The sequence below is a fragment of the Lygodium microphyllum genome, chromosome 15 (genome assembly GCF_053477565.2).
Source record: "Lygodium microphyllum isolate KBCC chromosome 15, Lygodium_microphyllum_v1.1.10, whole genome shotgun sequence".
In the NCBI taxonomy this organism is placed as follows: domain Eukaryota; kingdom Viridiplantae; phylum Streptophyta; class Polypodiopsida; order Schizaeales; family Lygodiaceae; genus Lygodium; species Lygodium microphyllum.
The window spans coordinates 136,248,159-136,266,209 of NC_141149.1; the positions used below are offsets into that span (position 1 = coordinate 136,248,159).

At 39.5% G+C, this 18,051-nt stretch overlaps 1 protein-coding gene across 1 annotated transcript in view; it reads left to right on the top strand.

Annotated features, from left to right (window-relative positions):
- The window catches only part of LOC148025117 (peroxisome biogenesis protein 12-like), a 72,209-nt gene that overhangs the window by 16,523 nt on the left and 37,635 nt on the right, over nucleotides 1-18,051 (top strand). Inside the window, exons 6-7 of the mRNA XM_087694830.1 lie at nucleotides 2,514-2,623; nucleotides 2,971-3,045. Of these exons, the coding sequence (XP_087550956.1) occupies nucleotides 2,514-2,623; nucleotides 2,971-3,045 (185 nt within the window). The remainder of the gene's footprint in view (nucleotides 1-2,513; nucleotides 2,624-2,970; nucleotides 3,046-18,051) is intronic.

The following is an 18,051-nucleotide window of genomic DNA, read 5'->3' on the forward strand; positions in this document are numbered from 1 at the left end:
TGACTAGCCCCACATATGTACCTTACATGCGAGGAGCACTAGATACATTAGGCACCATTCTTATTTGCATACTTTGGACCATTGCAATGTGACTTTGCATGGGAATTTACATACTATCAGGCATACCAAGATACAATTTCCTACACATTGCATGTATGAATAGCTGCATTTTTTCTCATGCAAGCATGATTAGTTGCATTTTTTGTCATGACAAAACTCTATACGGACCATTCACATAATTAGCATTAATACCATGAGTTCCAAACATAGGGGCCTGGATATATGCATCGTCAAACTTGCCAGTTTGTATCCCAACATCATGCCGACATTGCTATACATGGGGTTATGTATATTACTAGCCATACCTTGATACATTGGGCCTTGCATGCTGTGCATTGTTTGTTGCATACCATAAGGAGTTGTGCCATATATCTCCTCATATGGTCCTTGACCCACCATAGCATGGAAACTAGTGTTACTGGCATAGTACCCTGGTTGCCCCATCATTGCATACGTGCCATGTTGTCCTAAAAGCATTGGATTGACACTTCCAAGTTTGCCTTGCGTCTGCATCAATTGCCCCACTGGCATCTTGGAACATCATGTTGTTGTATTGGCTCTTCCTTTAGTGTATCTTGCTATCGCGAAGCTCTTGAAGACAATTTCCTCTTCTTGCCTTTGCTACCCTATTTTAAGGAGCTCAAAAAGTGCATAAAACAAGGATCTTTTGCCAATTGCACAAGCATTTCAGCTCTTGTCCTTAGTTGATCTTTACCTTGATCATTAAATTCCTCTTTCTCTTGGTGGTCATTAGCCTCTGTAGGCCTAGAAGGACCCACATTTTGGTCTAACCCAACATTATTAGCTTGCTTTCCATGCTGTAAGTTTGTTCTAAGATTAGGCATTGCATTTTCCCTTTCATTATGTGCATTTTTATAAATGAGATGCATCATCACTGCCTGATCCCATCTCACTATTTGCAGACATTCTTGTTGTAATTGCTCAGCTGAATATAATTTCAGCACTAGAGCAATGCTTCTAACCTTTAATCAGGTGTCTTGGGCCCACCAAGTCAAGGAATTTGATGATATCCCAACGAGATGGAACCTTGGGCTGCTGCCACTTGCTCTTGGAGGGATCCAAATTGCTGTCACCTATTGTAGGAATGGTTCATCGCGGCTACAAGCTACATCAACAGCCTCTCCTTGCTCTCTTATAGCTTACTTTTTCCCCACAATGGTTGGAATAGACTTCCATCAGTGCTTAAAAACGTTTTTTCCACTTGCATGGGTAAGTTTTGCCAAGTGGCAGCCTTCTAATCCTATTTTTCAGCATTATACAGCTTATTAAAATATTTTTAAAATATTAATTTTAAAATTAATTTAATAAATTTTCTAGTGTTTAGAAAAATAATTACACTAGCCAATAATGAAATTGGCTAGGCCAATTTGTCTTTCAAGTATCCCTGAGTAGTTATTTATTCTTAGATTGGCATTAATTAATTGATTGATGCCTAGTCTCTAATGTCACCATTAACATTAGTGGTTAATAAATTGATCTAGGCCTAAATTTGTCATGAGGCATCACTTAGTACTTGCCATACATAACTTATTACAACTTTTACCTTTGGTTTCACATTGTGAAGTAATTAACTTGCATCTCATATTTGTAAGTCACATTTGTACATTTGATTAACTTTTAATCAAATACTAAGCAAAGCAATAAAATTTCATGTCTTCATGATAATAGCAAGCTTGTAAATTCATTATAGCCCTTTCTCCTCGAGCTCTTCTTCCATTTTAAGAACAAAAAGTAAGCCATATGGATGTAGTGTTGTTTATCAATGAAGAAAGGTTAATTTTCCTTGTTTCTATTCACATATTGTAAAGAAAGCAATTGTTTTTATTGCATAGTAAGTGATGTATGTGTGTATGTACACTTACATAATCTTGTGGGAGTGAACTCCTCACTCTTTGGTTGATTATAATTGAGCTCTTTCTTGAAGGACTTGGTTTGAGAAATACATTTTTTTTTTTTTTTTTTTGGGAGGAAGGTTATTTATCATCAATCCTCAATCTTGTCTCCATTTCCATGGCTGGAATTTTTTGAATAATTGTCACATTATTTGTTTTCTTTATTTCTTGAAGTATATTGTTTTGAAAACAAATGAATATTATAATTGTTGAGTGTTCGTTAGTTGGGGCATTTACAAAGATAGTGTGGATTTTGGAATCATCCAAGTTGGTTAAAGAGGGATTTGACATTTACATGTAAAAGCTGGAAAGGAAATATAGGCAATAACTTTAATGGCTACTAGCAGTGGGCATTTTCTTTCTCTCTTGGTGATTTAGTGTCAATTATGTGCCTTTTGAGCATTTGACTTTGATATTAACTGTCATATTATTTTGTCCATCGGCTGTTGTAAAAGTGGGAGCCCTTATATCATTATAAGCATGTAAGTTAAATGCCAGTGTTTAATATTTTCTTTTTCTCTTGCGACTTTCTTTAGATAGGTCTATCGTTTATATATCAGCTTTTGTACCTGTTGGACACTACAAGTTTCTATACACCAGCATTGCAGATCCTGGGTCTACAAGTGTGCCGTGCTTCAGGACAAGAATTGGTATTTAACTTAAAGAATGCACGTTGCTTCAGTATTTGTATATCACGTTTTAGCAAATTCATCATTACTGTATTTTTTATATGTGAGAAATACTTTTATTGCTAGAATTAAGCATATTTCAAATCCAAGTCTACACTAGTTTTCCATTGATGGTCATTTTGCAAAAGCCATCTTCCTTAAAGAATGCATGCTGCTTCAATATTTGTATATCTTGTTCCAGCAAATTCGTCAATGCTGCATTTTGCATTTTTGAGGAATCGCTTTTTATTGTTGAAATCGAGCATATTTCAAATCCAATCCTACAACAGGTTTTCATTGATGGTTATTTTGCAAGTCTTATTTTTCAGATGGATGCCTCTTCCCGTATTGCAGATCGAAGGAAGCGTGAACTTGAAAGTCTTCGTGGTCCATGGTTAGCACAGGTATGGATTGTTTGGACTTGAAATTTTCTATGAAGCTAGGCAATTAATGATGTTCCTTCATTCAAACCTCCTATCAAGGAGAGATGGGCAAAAAGAAAAGACCAAATGCCCAAAGTTCTCTAAGACAAAAAGTACCCACAAAATGCAAATGCCATGATGGCGGATGGGTCAATAAAAATACCACAAGGATGCAATGTTGGTTGGGTCAATTTCCAATGAGAGAGAGAGAGAGAGAGAGAGAGAGAGAGAGAGAGAGAGAGAGAGAGAGAGAGGGGTGTGTGTGTTATATTAACGTCCTGTGGAGGCCAAAATCGACCTAAAGGACAAGATCCTGTACATCATAGTTTGTACTTCCACTTTGGATGCCAAAAGGCAAAATCAAGTTAGAAACGGAAAAAAGAAAATTTTATTAGAATTTCTTTATGTGGTTGAGATGGCGTACGTGATAGATAATCTTGTCTTTAGCTTTTTTGTTTGGTTGGTTTGTTCTTTTATTCTTTGACTTTGTTATTTGTTTCTATTAGCTTCTCTTTTAACATTGTATTCTCTTGTTGTAGCTGTTGGACCATATCCACTAGGTATTGCACCCAAGGGAAAGGCTCGGTGGTGGGCTTGTTGAAAACTAAACTAGCTATGGAGAAGAGAGAAACAAGAAGAGAGAGAGTAAACTGTGTGAGCTGAAACGATAGAGTGTACTTATTGAACTAAAAAAGATACATTGAAAGTACAACCTTAGGTCTAAGGTAGACCAAACCTCTAACTCAATTGAAGTTAGCCAACTCTAGAATTAACTCTAAATGTGGTGACACAACTTCTTAACTTAGTTGCGTCCACACTGCAAATTGACTGACTAAAACATTGGGGACTGCCTATGGAATTGCCACATTCTAACATCCCCTTACACTGCCAATGTGATGGAAGTATGGGAAGATCAATCACCAAAGGGTAGCAAGTTCAAGAACTTAAAAAAATCCTTAAACTTCTCAGGAGGAAGTGTTTTGGTGAAAATGTCGGCAACATTCTTATGTATAGGAATATACATCAAATTGATCTCTCCTATATAGCATTTCTTTTTTTTCGTAAATCCTATATAGCATTTCTCTTTGACATAATGGTAATGTACCTCAATGTGTTTTGTGTGAGCATGAAACAAAGGATTTCATGCCACTGCAATAGCAGGCGTAGGACCCCCCAAAGAAATCTATAGATCAATCAACAATCTATATAGCCATACACATTCCGCTGTTGTGATGAAGGCTGCCCTGTACTCAGCCTAACAATACGAGGTAGCCATTGTAGGTTGTCTTTTACTTAGCCATGAAATGCATGAACAGCCCATACAGTAGTGTCCACTAGTAGTCTACTTAGTGTTTGAATCACTAGCCCAATTTGAATCCTTGTAAGGTTGTAATTGCAAGGCTTCCCCCGAAATAATAAAGCATATGACTGAGTACCTTGCAAATATTTAAATATCTGCTTGACAGCTTAGTAGCTTGTTAATGTATTGTTCATTGGTTGTGCATAAACTTGCTCACTTGAGATATTGCAAATTGTATGTTAGAATGTGTATTATAAAGGTAAATAAGACAGGGAATAGCCTGGATATAAATTGCAATATCAGGCATCTCTTCACTATCATGCATGGACAGCTTGAGCCCAAGTTCCATAGGAGCCTTATCCACATACTACAATTGTGATGTGATGATTCCATGTTGATTTTGGCTGAATTGAATCCCTCAATAGTGTAAACAACCCATATCTAACATAGCAAAAGTATGTTTTAGCCTTGAATGTGTAATTTTATGTTCTTTTTGTTCGGTGAGCAACATATCATGATAATCAACCTTTGATTTCTTTCCGTGCCAAGCCTCAAAAAGTGTGATAGTGTTTAGTGCCTTTGTTGGTGCATAATTCAAGGCATGATTTGCGCACTACAAGCCCTCTAACCAAAACTTATGTGGTAGCCCTTTGCTCTTAAGCATACATTTGGTTATTTCCATGAGTATGCAATTCTTTCTTTTAGCCACTCGATTCTGTAGAGGTGTCATCCTTATAGTGGTTTGATGTGTAACGCCATGCTCAAGCAAAAATGTCTCAAATGCACTAGATATATTCCCCCCAACCCCCCAAAAAAAAGAAAAAAGAAAAACCTGTGCGCAGAGTTTGCACTTTCAAATTTGTTTTTGCTTTCAATTTTGCAACCAAGTGTTTGAAGTGCATAAATACATTCAATTTTGCCTTCAAATCGTACACCCAACTGTACATAAATGTAACAAAACAAATGACCATCAAGTGCTCTAGTTTGCATAGGAACACACACATCAGAGCGCATGAGCTGCAATTTTTAGACAGCATAACTGCACCATCCTTCTTAAAGGTAAACTTGTGCATTTTGCCAAGAATGCAACCCTTACAAGCATGGGGAGGTGAAGTACCTAAAGTAGGTAAAGCATCAACCATCTGACATACCTAAAGAGTTGTGAGACTGCCAAAGACCATTTGACCATAGTGAGCATGCCAAATCCTTGCATTTTGCATAGCAGACGTAAGAGTGCTAACTGCTAGAGCATCATGAGAACTCCTCTCATATGTGTCCAACAAAAATAGGCCCTTACACAAGGTACCTTACAATTGAAGAGTGTAGTCAAGCTCTATCATCGACAATACACTTGTCATCCTCAAAGATGACCTGAAATGCATGCTTATTGAAGCTGAAATGGATAATAAATTCTTTGTAATACCAAGCATAAATGAGATATCTAGAAGCATGAAATCTAAACCATTTGCAGTAGTGATCATCATTGAACCAATGCCCCAAACATTATAACTGTTGTTATTAGCACATGTAACTCGTTTCCTTGCAAGGGCTGAATGCAATGATGCAAAAAAACACTTCTGTGAAGTGATGTGCTTGGATGACCATTATCAAAATACCAAGTATGCTATGTTTTAGCAACATTGAATGCACTATTAGCCATGGATGTGTTTGCATGTCAAGAATGCATAGTCCTGTACAAACTTGGATGTAGCATCCTCATTCGAAGACTGAGTGTTGGATGTCTCCTAGATAGCCAAACTGGAGTCCTTCTTTGCCAACCTTTTCCTGCATTTATCTATGTAATGTCTTGGTTTTCTCACAGTAGTGGCATTTTTTCCTTTTTCTTTGTCTCCTCAGTGTCTTGGGCAGCCTTGTTAGATTGCTGTCCTGTATGAGCAAGGCCATTAGTGATGACAAAGCATCTGCTTCCATCGAATCCCATGTCACCTGATCTGTTGTAGGAGAAACAGTGGCAGCAATAGGAGCAGCTACTGTCCTCTAGCACTAGGCTGAGGTGTTTGAGGTGCAAGCTTACTCGGTCTTGTCAAATCACCTATGACATAGTTTCGAAGGATCTAATGAGTAGATAGTGTACCATAAAATTCTATAGAGGATAGTCGGTGCCATCTAGCTTGTGGTTCTAAGTGAGGACTCCCAAAATGCTGCTTTGATCTCGGGTATCTTGATTTGACATTGCGCCAAATTAATGCACAAACTTAGCAACCAAACGCTTCAAAGTTGAAGTGTGAAATGTACTCAATTGAGTACCAAGATTTCAACATGGGATACTAAAGTAAGTACAAAACTATCAATCTTCTTGAAAAACGTATCCACTCTATATAAAATAACACCCAATCTGCAATTTATAACAATTCAATGTTGTACAACTGCGTATACCTTGAGATGCATGCCAAACATTAAATGCGGCAACTTAATGTTGAAAATCGCCACTTTTCAATACAGTTTTCCAAATTTGAAGAAATTTCTCTGCCCAATGCTATATAAATAGCAAGGCAATGCTGTTGCAACACCTGTCCATTGCTTTGGGATATATGCTACACAAAAGCTCCAAATCTTGGTGAAAAATCCAAAAGGAATTTTAGAGATTTTATAGGTACAACTCGAAATTCGGATGGAATGTCACCTCAAGATGCATGTTCACAGCAACTGGCAACTTCAAGGTACCTTGGATATGTGCCGCATGTGAAAATCACAAAAGTCCCAAATTTCTTGCGCATATCTCAAGGAAATTGCACAATATTGATACTTTAGGTGAAGATGTGTACGTAGGACTTCGATTCGGGCAAAAGCCCCAAGTTTTTGATGACTTGGTGGTCTTGGCCAAAGGTGGTGAAGATGTGTTGGGCTGATTTTGAGCGGGCATTGGATAGTAGAGGTTGAAACGGCGGTAATCAGGGCAACACAATGGCTGTAGGATGTGCAAAAGGTGGCGGTATTGCAAGAGGCATGGCTGCATAGCTATAACTAGGTGGATTAGAGTGTGGTGTGGCTTGGTGGGACTGATGGGCGGCTGCAGGATAGGAGGCGGTGCTGGTGGCAGAGGTGCAGTCAGCGAGCAACAATGTGTTGTAGGTGGCTTTTGAGCTGTGCGGTAGTTGTTGGAGCTAGGCGGGCTGGCGGATAGACTGCACAAGCGACATTGGTGGGATTGGCTGCTCAGGTAGAGCATATGCAGGAGTAGGGGTGACGTTTGTATGGTGGCAGCATGCAGGATAGCTGACAATGGCAGAGCTAGAGGCTGGTTGTGCGTCCTATCAGTGGAGTAGAAGACAGATGCGGAGCTGTTGGCGGTTTAACCAGCTATTGGTGGGCAGCAATTCGAGTTCGGCAGCTCCTCTTCTTCTTCCTCTTCCTTGGGGATTGAGTTGTTGGTTGAAGGACTTGGGACAGAGTAGCATTGGTTAACAGTGGCTGAATAGAATGTGTGCGTGTATGGTTTTGATTTCAAAAGTTGGAAAACTAAAGCGGCACTGGAGGAGATAGAAACAAGAGAGTGACAGTAGAACTATAGAGTGTACTTGTTGAATTGAAAAAGATAAAGTGAAAGTACAACCTTAGGTCTAAGGTAGACTGAATCCCTTTTCATGATCTTGTGAGAGTGAGAACTACTTATCCTCACTCTTATATTGATTATAACATAGCTCTTCCTTAACGACTTGGATTGCATAGAGAGAAATTTCTTCAGGAGAGAGGGCTCTGTCCATCTTTAACCCTTAATCTTGTCTCCATTACGTTTATATTTCCATGGATGCAAATTATTGTATTCAACTTTAACTATTTATTCTATCTCTTTTTTGAAATATTAAGTTTTGAAAATGAATGAATATTATTATGTTGAGCATATTACATTGTTCGGTGCGATTACAATGATATTAGAGCCTTGGCTTAATCCTCACTCCAATATTGATAGTGCTTATAATTATAAGTTTATTTGTTTTTAGCCCTTGCAAGGAGTGCTTGAGTATATTTTTTTCCCTTAGAATCCCAATGGAAGATTTGATTGCTGTCCTGCAAGCTATTCAAAGGTTTAAAGAGGAGAATCAACATATTCACGAGCAACTTCTTAAACTAGAAAGAGTTGATAAGCCAAAAGAAGTCAAGAAAAGAGTGCATTTGCTAGCCAATCAAAAAGCCAAATTACTTTTGGAGGTGTCGTGGAATAAGAGAATGGTTCCATTCTAGTTCAAGACAAAGAAAGAGATCTTGAATGGTTCCATTTTTTTCTTGAAAGTCATCCGATGTCTTTTTTGATTGACCCTAACGAAGTAATGAAAAGTCACATGCTTTTCTTGGAAGATCTTGTTATTGATAAAATCGTCAACATTCTTTATCCTCGCCACTATCTTCATCCCCATTGACTAGTCATCAATAGAAAGTTCCAAGGAGGTATGTATTTTAAACTTCGTACTACTCTTAATAATTAGCATTGTTCTAGTCTTAGGGAACTCATTAACCATATCGAGATATGGAAAATGGAGCATTATGACAACAAATCATTCCAAAAGAATGATAAGAAGAGAGTGGTTGTTCATGAGTATTTAGCCCTAAAAGAAGGACAAAAATATCAGCAAAAGTAGCCATCAAATCAAAGGAAGATGAAACTCTATGCACCTTCAAATGCTCCTTAATTATGCTCCAATCTATACACACAAGCCAAATTTTAGAAGATCCCTATATTCTAGGAGATTCCTAAATTTTAGAAGCCTTGGATTGGTCTAAAAATGTTAGTTCTAAAACATAGGATGACATTCTAAAAATAGTAAGTTTTGCTTATTAAATTTGGTTGTTTTTATTCTTGACAGTACTCAACGAAAAAAGAGAGACAAATATCAGGGCACTTTTCACACAAGCTTTCAAGTGTCTTGCTTGTCACATCTCATGACACGTGGTCGAATACTTGTCTTGTGCTACTCCACATTTTCCTTTTGTACTAGCTCTTCCCTTCTCATTTCATTTGAAAGGGAACTTATTTTCCTGAATTTTACACCATTTTTCTTGGCTGTAAACTCTTACATAGTAGTTGAGGAGTGGCCCATTCATCTATATCATTATCCTCAAGTCTTCCACCATCAAATATCTCCATATTCCCTCTTTTTTAACTGCTGTGTTATTGGACAAGCTTGTAGATTCATTATAGTCCTTGCTCCTTGAGCTCTTATTGCATTTCTAGAACAAGAACCAAGCCATATCAATGTATTATTTATCAACCATGGAGAAGAATTGATTTTTTCTCTTTCTACTCATGTCTTGTAAAGAAATCTCTTGTTTTTATTATATAATAAGTAATGTATGTGTGTATGTACATCTTTTCATGACCTTGTTAGAGTGAGAACTACTTTTTCTCACTCTTTGGTGGATTGTAAATTAGCTCTTTCCTAAAGGACTTGGATTGAGCAAGAATAAATTCGTTCTAAAGGGGAGGGGAGGGGGTTGCTTCATTTTCAACCCTCAATCTTCTTTACATTACTTTTACATTTTCATGGTTGTAAATTGGTATATTCAACCTATTTGTTCTCTTCATTTCTTAAAATATTAAGTCTTGAAAGCAAACGAATATTATAATTATTGAGCTTACTACGCTGTTTGGGATGTTTACATTAAGATGTAGATGGCAGTCTCTGAATGCATTTCACAGCAGCAAATGCAGCCTCAGATGGCCGGATCAGTGTGAATGGAAGAGGAAGATGTAGATCAACAATAGCGCAGATCAGGCTGATGATGTGGCAGTTGTACAGATACAGAGTGCAGCAAAATACAGATTAGAGTTGACATGGTAGATCAAGGTGGTGCAGTCTGTAGCTAAATGCAGCCTCTAGGGCGTTGTGGACAATAGGGCGGTGTCAAGCGTTTTTGTTAAAACGCAATTCAGCTTAAACATATTGGGAATCTTTCCTAGATGAAGAGTTAAAGGTTACAATGGCATGGCTTGGGAGTTTTTACTAGCACAAGATGCATTTCAGACTTTGGTGGACACTAGTGAATGTTGGAAACATTGATTTGTCAAAAATGAGGATATACACGAATGTTATAAAGTCTCCGACACAAGGAAGAATTCTAATTAAGTAAGAAGTGTACAAGGTTTATTAACTCTTAAATGCATGGTAAAGATGTGTGTTTGGGTGTAGGCTTTAAGCCTCAGAGAGTATTAGGAGTCGCGTTTAAAAAAAAGAGGCCTTAAAGGGTAAAAATCCTATCGTTTGGAAAAGCCTGTAAAGCTTAAGGAAAGCTTCAAAAAGCTTTTGAAAAAAGAAAAACGCGAATGGATGAAAGCAAGAAACGCAGATTGCGACGAGGATATAAAAGCATGCAAGAGCTAGTGATTTGGGAAGCTGATTAGAAACATAAAAGCGTGGCAGTGATCTGATGACTTCATCAAGCTGATACGAGGCATAAGCAATCATTATTGTGGCACTATATTATAGTTATTGATATGATGTCGAATTCGGATGAATCCTAATGTTGACCAGCTTCGGGCTTAACCTGTGACAAGTTTTCAGGAGTTATAGAAGGCAAGGACTTTTGATATGGAAGTTTTGGTGCTCTATACATTGTTTGAAGTTTGCGAATTGAAGGAGAGCATGTGGGGTTGCTTGTCATCTTTAGAGCATGAATGAAGGGTGGAGTTGAGAGAAATAACATTATTGACAAAATCAAGAGTTGCTCCATCATCACCAGCTAAGTATTGTCTTGTGGAACATATAAAGCATACTACCTGCCGAACAAGGAGGACACTTGGACGGGAGATGAAGGAGACATAGAGTTAGATCTTGAAGTGGACGTATGGTTGATCAACGAGTCACAACAAGAGTTGATGGCCGAGACCGAGGACTATGTATGGCAGCGAGCAAGTTCGTCTCGAGTGAATCTCAAATGGTGATTATGAAGGCTTAATACGTCTAGGAGTGGTCGTTAATATTCTCAGGGGAATTGGAGTAGGCGTGTCTTAAAGAAATTGGTCATTTGCATTAGGCTGTAAAGCATCAATGATGGAGATCAGTTTGTCATCACATGAGGCATCATGATGAAAGAAATTTTATTTTTGGCCTGTTCTATAGGGATAGATTAATCAAGGAGATCGAGGCAGACAGTCATTACGCGCAGTGAGAGATAGAGAGAGTGCAAGAGAGCAGAGTGGAGAGTGAGCACGTTTGTAGGTACAATGAAGAGTGTACCACTTTATGCGTACACATATAAAATGCACGATGGTCCTTTATTCCCAACAACCTCCCCCCTAAAGGCAATGTGCCTTAAGAGGAGAAAAGAATCAGCTAAGTCTAGGTATGTACAAAGCTGAAATAAATATATCTATCCAACTCCCATCATCTGTCAGCTATGAGCAAACTGCTCTGCTGGAAGACCCTTCGTGAGAAGGTTTGCAGGGTTATCATTTGTATGCACTTTGACAAGCTCAATGCTCTTGCTGTCAAGTATATCTCTAATGAAGTGGTACTTCACCTGTATGTGCTTTGTCTTTGCATGAAAGATAGGATTCCGTGCTAGCATGATAGCACTTTGACTATCACAATGGAGAACAGGTAACTCTGAGATGCCAAGCTTTCCCACCAGACGTGAAAGCCATAAAGCCTCCTTGCATACCTGAGTGGTAGCCACATACTCTGCCTCTGTAGTAGACAATGCAACACACTTTGGTAGCCTGGAGATCCAAGAGACTGCTCCTCCTGTGAAAGTAAACATATACCCAAAAGTGGACTTCCTGTAGTCCGCATGATCAGCATAATCTGCATCCGTAAAGCCAATAATAGATGCCTTTTGCTTTCCAAAGCAAATGCACAACTCCTTTGTGCCTTTGAGGTATCTCATAATACCTTTTACTGCATCCCAATGCTTCTTGCCAGGGGTTACCATGTATCTGCTAACTACTCCCACTGCAAAGGCAATGTCAGGACGTGTAGCAACCATAACATACTTCAAACTGCCAACTGAAGCATATGGTATCTTGGCCATTTTAGCCTTCTCATCATCAGATGTAGGGTTGTCCTCTGCACTGAGTTTCACATATGGAGGCAATGGAACCCCAATTGTTCCCCCCCCAATATTGAAATGCTGCAATACTTTGGAGATATACACCTGCTAAGATAGATAGAGTAAGCCTTTCGATCTTTTTTTGAGTATTCGCATGCCAAGAATGCGATTTGCATCACCAAGATCCTTCATGTTAAAGCTGCCATGAAGACTTTGCTTCAATGAATCCAAGGCATGAGTATCCTTGCCAGCAATCAGCATGTCATCAACATACAAAACCAAGATAATCAGGCTGCCATCTCCTGCCTTCTTGGTGTACAAGCAGTGATCCACTTGGCTTCTATGAAAGCCTTGGGACTGCATGAATGTATCAAACTTATGATACCATTCTCTTAGTGCTTGTTTCAGCCTATACAAACTCCTTTTGAGTTTACATACCATTTTTTCTTTCCCTTGTTTAACAAACCCTTCAGGTTGCTGCATATATATGTCTTCATGCAGATCACCATGTAAAAACATAGTCTTTACATCCATCTGTATGAGCTCCATATCTTGAACTGCAACCAAGCCCAAAATGGTTCTCAATGTAGTCATCTTGACTACAGGGGAGAAAATCTCATCAAAGTCAATTCCATGCTCCTGCTTGTACCCCTTTGCAACCAATCTTGCTTTGTACTTGGGTGAGGAACCAGAAGTGACCTTCATCTTGTAACCCATTTGCATGGAAAGGTTTTCTGCCCTTTAGGCAACTGTACCAAGTCCCAAGTGTCATTTTTTTTAAGAGATTCCATCTCTGACAGCATGGCTTTATACCATTTCTTGCTGTCCTGTCTGTCCATTGCTTCCTTGAAGTAGGATGGTTCACCACAGTCTGTCAACATGACATAATCAGCGACATTAATTGCACCAGGAACAAATCTGTCAGGTTGTCTAGTAGCCTTAGACGATCTCCTAACCCAATGGTCATTGTTTGCTGGCTGTTCCTACAAATTTCCATTTTCAGCATGCTGTCCTAGCATTTCAGCCTGCAAATCAGTATTAACAGCTTGCTGTCCTGGCTGTTCCTGCACATGTAATGGCTCATTTTCATGGGCAATAGCTGGCTGATCATTTCCAGCATCATTTCCTATATTCACAGGTTTATTTACAGCAGGTATTTGCTACTATACAACGAGCACATTTTGCTGTCCAAAAGGTATTCCTTCCCAGAATGCAACCCAACGGACCTCCTCAGTCTTTTCAGGCTGTTTGTGCATGCGATCTTCCCGGAAGATAACGTCATTGCTGTGTACTACTTTCCTTTTCTCCGGATCTTAGAATTTATACCCCATTTCACTCTCATCACCATATACTAGGAAAATGCATTCACACGACTTTGGCTCAAGTTTGCTGCGTTTTTCTTTACGAATGTGCAGAAAAGCCTCACAGCTAAACACTTTCAAATGAGCATATGAAGGTGGCTTGCCCGATCACGCTTCTTGGGGAACTCCCTCCCCCAAAGACGTGTTTGTTGACCGATTAATTAAGTTAACGGCTGTTATAACAGCCTCTGCCCAAAAACCATGGGGTAATGCAGCATGAGACAGCATCGTACGGACGTTATCCTGTATGGTCCGGTTCATACGGTCTTCGATTATGAGGGGTAGTGAGATCCCTCTTTATCCCTTTGCTGTCACAAAATGCCTGAAAGGCCTTAGACACATATTTTCCACCATTGTCAGAGCGAAGACACTTAAGTGTCTTATCTGTCTGATTTTCAGTCAACACCAAGAATTTTTTAAATCTGTCAAGCACTTCATCCTTGCTACGAATAGGGTAAACCCATACCTTCCTTATAGCATCATCGACAAAGGTGACAAAATATTTCTTTCGCCCTAAAGATAGTCCTGGCATTTGACATACATCCGAATGTACTAACTCTAGAGGAGAAGATTTCAAGGAAAGAGATTTTTTATGTGACGTCTGTGCATGTTTGCCATAAATGCAATGATCACAATGCTCAAAATCAGCATAACGAAGAGAAGGCAAGCAACCTAAACGAGAAAGCACTTTCATTACTGTTTGACTCATGTGTCCCAACTGGCCATGCCATAAAGAAACGCTTGGCTGCTCGGGGTCACGGAAACAACATGGCCACGCACACTAGATACATGAAGTGGATACAAAGTATCACTCTTGCAATCTCTAGCAATAACCTAGATCCCTTATAGATCTTCCATTTTCCATCACCAAAGGTGGTATGAAAACCATCATCATCTAGGTGCCCTGTGCTAATCAAGCTCTTCTTGAGCTGAGGTACATGTCGTATATGCTGAAGTGTAAAGACAGAGCCATGCTGAAACTGTAACTGTACACTGCCAATACCTGCAATCTCACATGCATAGTTGTTCCCAAGATGGACAACACCATGTCGATCCCATGTATAGGCGGAAAACCACTCATGATGAGGGGTGACATGAAAGGTAGCACCTGAATCAAGAATCTAGGTATGCATGCTATCATCTGTATCTGCAAGTAAAGCATGTGCACCAAAGTGTGAAGAGACAAAGAGTACATCACTCCCACTGTCATTGTCATGAGTGAATACATTCACCTCTTCAATTTTTACACTGCTCTTCATAGGCTGACTGTCATTCTTCTCTTCCTTGCTATTATCTGTCTTTTTGCCTTTTTCTTTCTCTTTCTTCCATTTGTAGAAGTCACGTTTAAAGTGACCCTTCTTTCCACAATGATGGCATTCAACATCTTTGCCACGTGATTTACTGCGTCCCTTGCCATCATATTTGCCCTTTTGCTGTGATATGCCCCTAGTATGCAAAGCATTGGAAGACTTACTGGATGTATTGTTCTATTGATTCATCTCTTCCATAAGTAGAGCACTCTCTACATCAGCATACAAAAGGATCACATTAGAATTGCTCATAGCAGTCTTGAATGTATCCCAACTCTCTGGAAGAGTGCAAAGCAAGAAAGTAGCCTCAAATTCGTCATCAATCATGAACTTCAAGGCAGCCACTTGGCTGAAAATGGAGTTAAACTCACTCAAGTGAGTAGACATTGCTGTACCCTCTTTCATACGCAAATCCATAAGCTTTTTCAGCCAATACACTTTGCTTGCAACACTCTTCTGTGCATACAGTTGTTCCAGTCTAGTTCATATAGCATATGCAGAATCCAAACCTTCAATGTTGAAGAGCAAGGCATCAGAAATCGATAGTTCTATGGTTGAGTGTGCAAGCTCATTCAACTCATCCCAATCGTCCTGATCCATGTCCGCGGGCTTTGCCCCTTTGGTTTTGATCGGCTTTGTCTGCTTCTTTTGTAACAGGATATTGTAGCACTGTTTTTGCCAAACTGCAAACTTGTGTGCACCTTCAAGCTTCTTTATGTGCATCAGATTACTGCTGTCATTGCTGCCAGCCATGATTTTCAGCCCAAATGTGACCAAAAAACCAGTAAATGCAGGCCCAAACTGTCACCGAAGTGACCAAGGTACAAACAAGTACCAATCAGCAATAAATGACCATGCAGAAGTACAGATTTCAGATCTGTAATTAAATTTTCAGAAGCACCAAACCAAGTGCTACAGCATTATCCAACTGATTACAGCTGTTCCAAGGGCATGTGCATCACATTAGATGAGAAATCCCAAAATTTCAGCTGCAATTTCTGTTGTAAGTAACCACGGTCATAAAATTTGACATGAACAGTCAAAAGCCCCAAAATTTTGTGCTCAAAGCATCAAACACACATCTGCATTTGCTCTGTCATGCATAGGACTGTCCAATTTTGCCAAAATAAAGCATTTTCAGCAAAACCCCCAAATTTTACCAAGTGTTGATGTCCAACTTGCGCGGAATTCAACTTGCATGTACATAAAAAGACCAAATGCAGAAATTTTGCCCAAATTGCAAAAGCTCCAAATTGCACGGTGTCCAATGTGCATCAATGTCGAGAAATCGGGTAAATTTCAGCCCAATTTGCGCATGTACATGAAAAGCCCCAAATGTCGGTGACAAAATGTCACAAAATTTCTGCAATTTCTGAGACAAATATGTTTGCTTGCATCACATTCCTCAAATCTGGGAAAAGCCCCAAATTTTGTGGGTTCAATGTTGAGAAATTTCACTAAGATGAGCCAAATTTCGACAATTTTGGCGAAATCCCCAACTCAAATGCGAACAATGTCTGCAATTCTGACGCAGATGCCTTAATTTTTCACAAACAGTACTCAGTTTGGAGAAGCCCTAAATTTCTGGGCTAGAATTGCACAGATCTGAGATTTTGTGCTTGCGTGTTCGAAACCCCGTCAATGGGTAAAAGAAATTTAAAAAAAGATTAAAATTTTTAGAAAATTCAGACGGGTCCGTTGACCCACAAGGCGTCGCCGTGAGCCTCGCTGACAGTTCCATCCGTCGCGCGCCTGCTGTCGCCATGCAGGTGTCGCTCGTCGTGTTATGCCTGCAATCACCGTGGTCCACGCTGTGACCAACTGCAGCCCGTTACTTGCCATGCAGCCAGCTCGGCCAGCAATCCGCCAGGGACTCCTGCTCGCACCTGATTATCCACGATGCCTGCAGCTCACGACTAGCTCGACTTTTTACTGACGCTCTTTACCTGCGACTGCAACGTGGAATTGCTACTCGTTTCCTGTTTGTCGACGGTCACACACTCAACAGCAGTACACGAGCTGCCTTTGACCTCGGAGAGCGTGCATTCTGCGCTTTGATACCAGTTTGTAGGGATCGATTAATCAAGGAGATCAAGGCAAACTTATGCGCAGTGAGAGACAGAGAGAGTGCCAGAGAGCAGAGTAGAGAGTGAGCACGTTTGTAGTTACAACGACGAGTGTACCACTTTAGGTTTTTAGATAGATATATATATATATGAAAGTACAATGTGCTAAGGGTGTGTTCATACCCGTGCACATATAAAAGGCATGATGGCCCTTTATTCCCAACATGTTCCGCAATTGGACTGATAGATTGTAGCCTAGTAGATGAGCAACAATGTTGATGATAGAGAAATTGGCACGTGATGTTAGCTTGCAAGCATATTAATGTAGTCCATGGAGTGTTAATGGACTGCTTCATACTTTGTTTTGGTGGGCTGGAAGCCACTTATGTTTAAGATTTTGAAAGTTAGAAGCTTGTTAAGAAGTTCAATTATTACGTATTACAAGTTAAGAGAGATTTTGGTAGCTATTTTTCTTCATATTGATTTTTTTTTTGAAAGTCTTACGATATGTTTTTGCCAGAATGCATTTCTTTTATGCTAAAGATTTTATCTATATAAGATTCTTGTTGTCTTTGATGTACTTCCAAAAGAATTGGAAGGGAGACTAACACCAAGCCACAAAGATTTACCATTGCTTTTTTTTCTCGTGTGACTTGGGTTGTGTGACAGGATTATTCTCGATCGCCACTCGTGATATAGGGGCAGCAAATGAGCTTGTTCGACAGCATTAGAAGGTGAGAAAATACTAAACGCAGGCTGGACAACAATATGTAGCAGTTGCCACAAATGGTAGATAGTTGGTGGCAGATTGGAACTAGGCTTGAGCAGTAGTAAAAGGGTGGAAGAACATGTACGAGATAGTAGACAACAATAGGGAGCAGCTAAGCTAAGATATGGTCCATGTACAATGTGTGGATAGTAGATGTATGGCACCTTCAAAGTGCAAA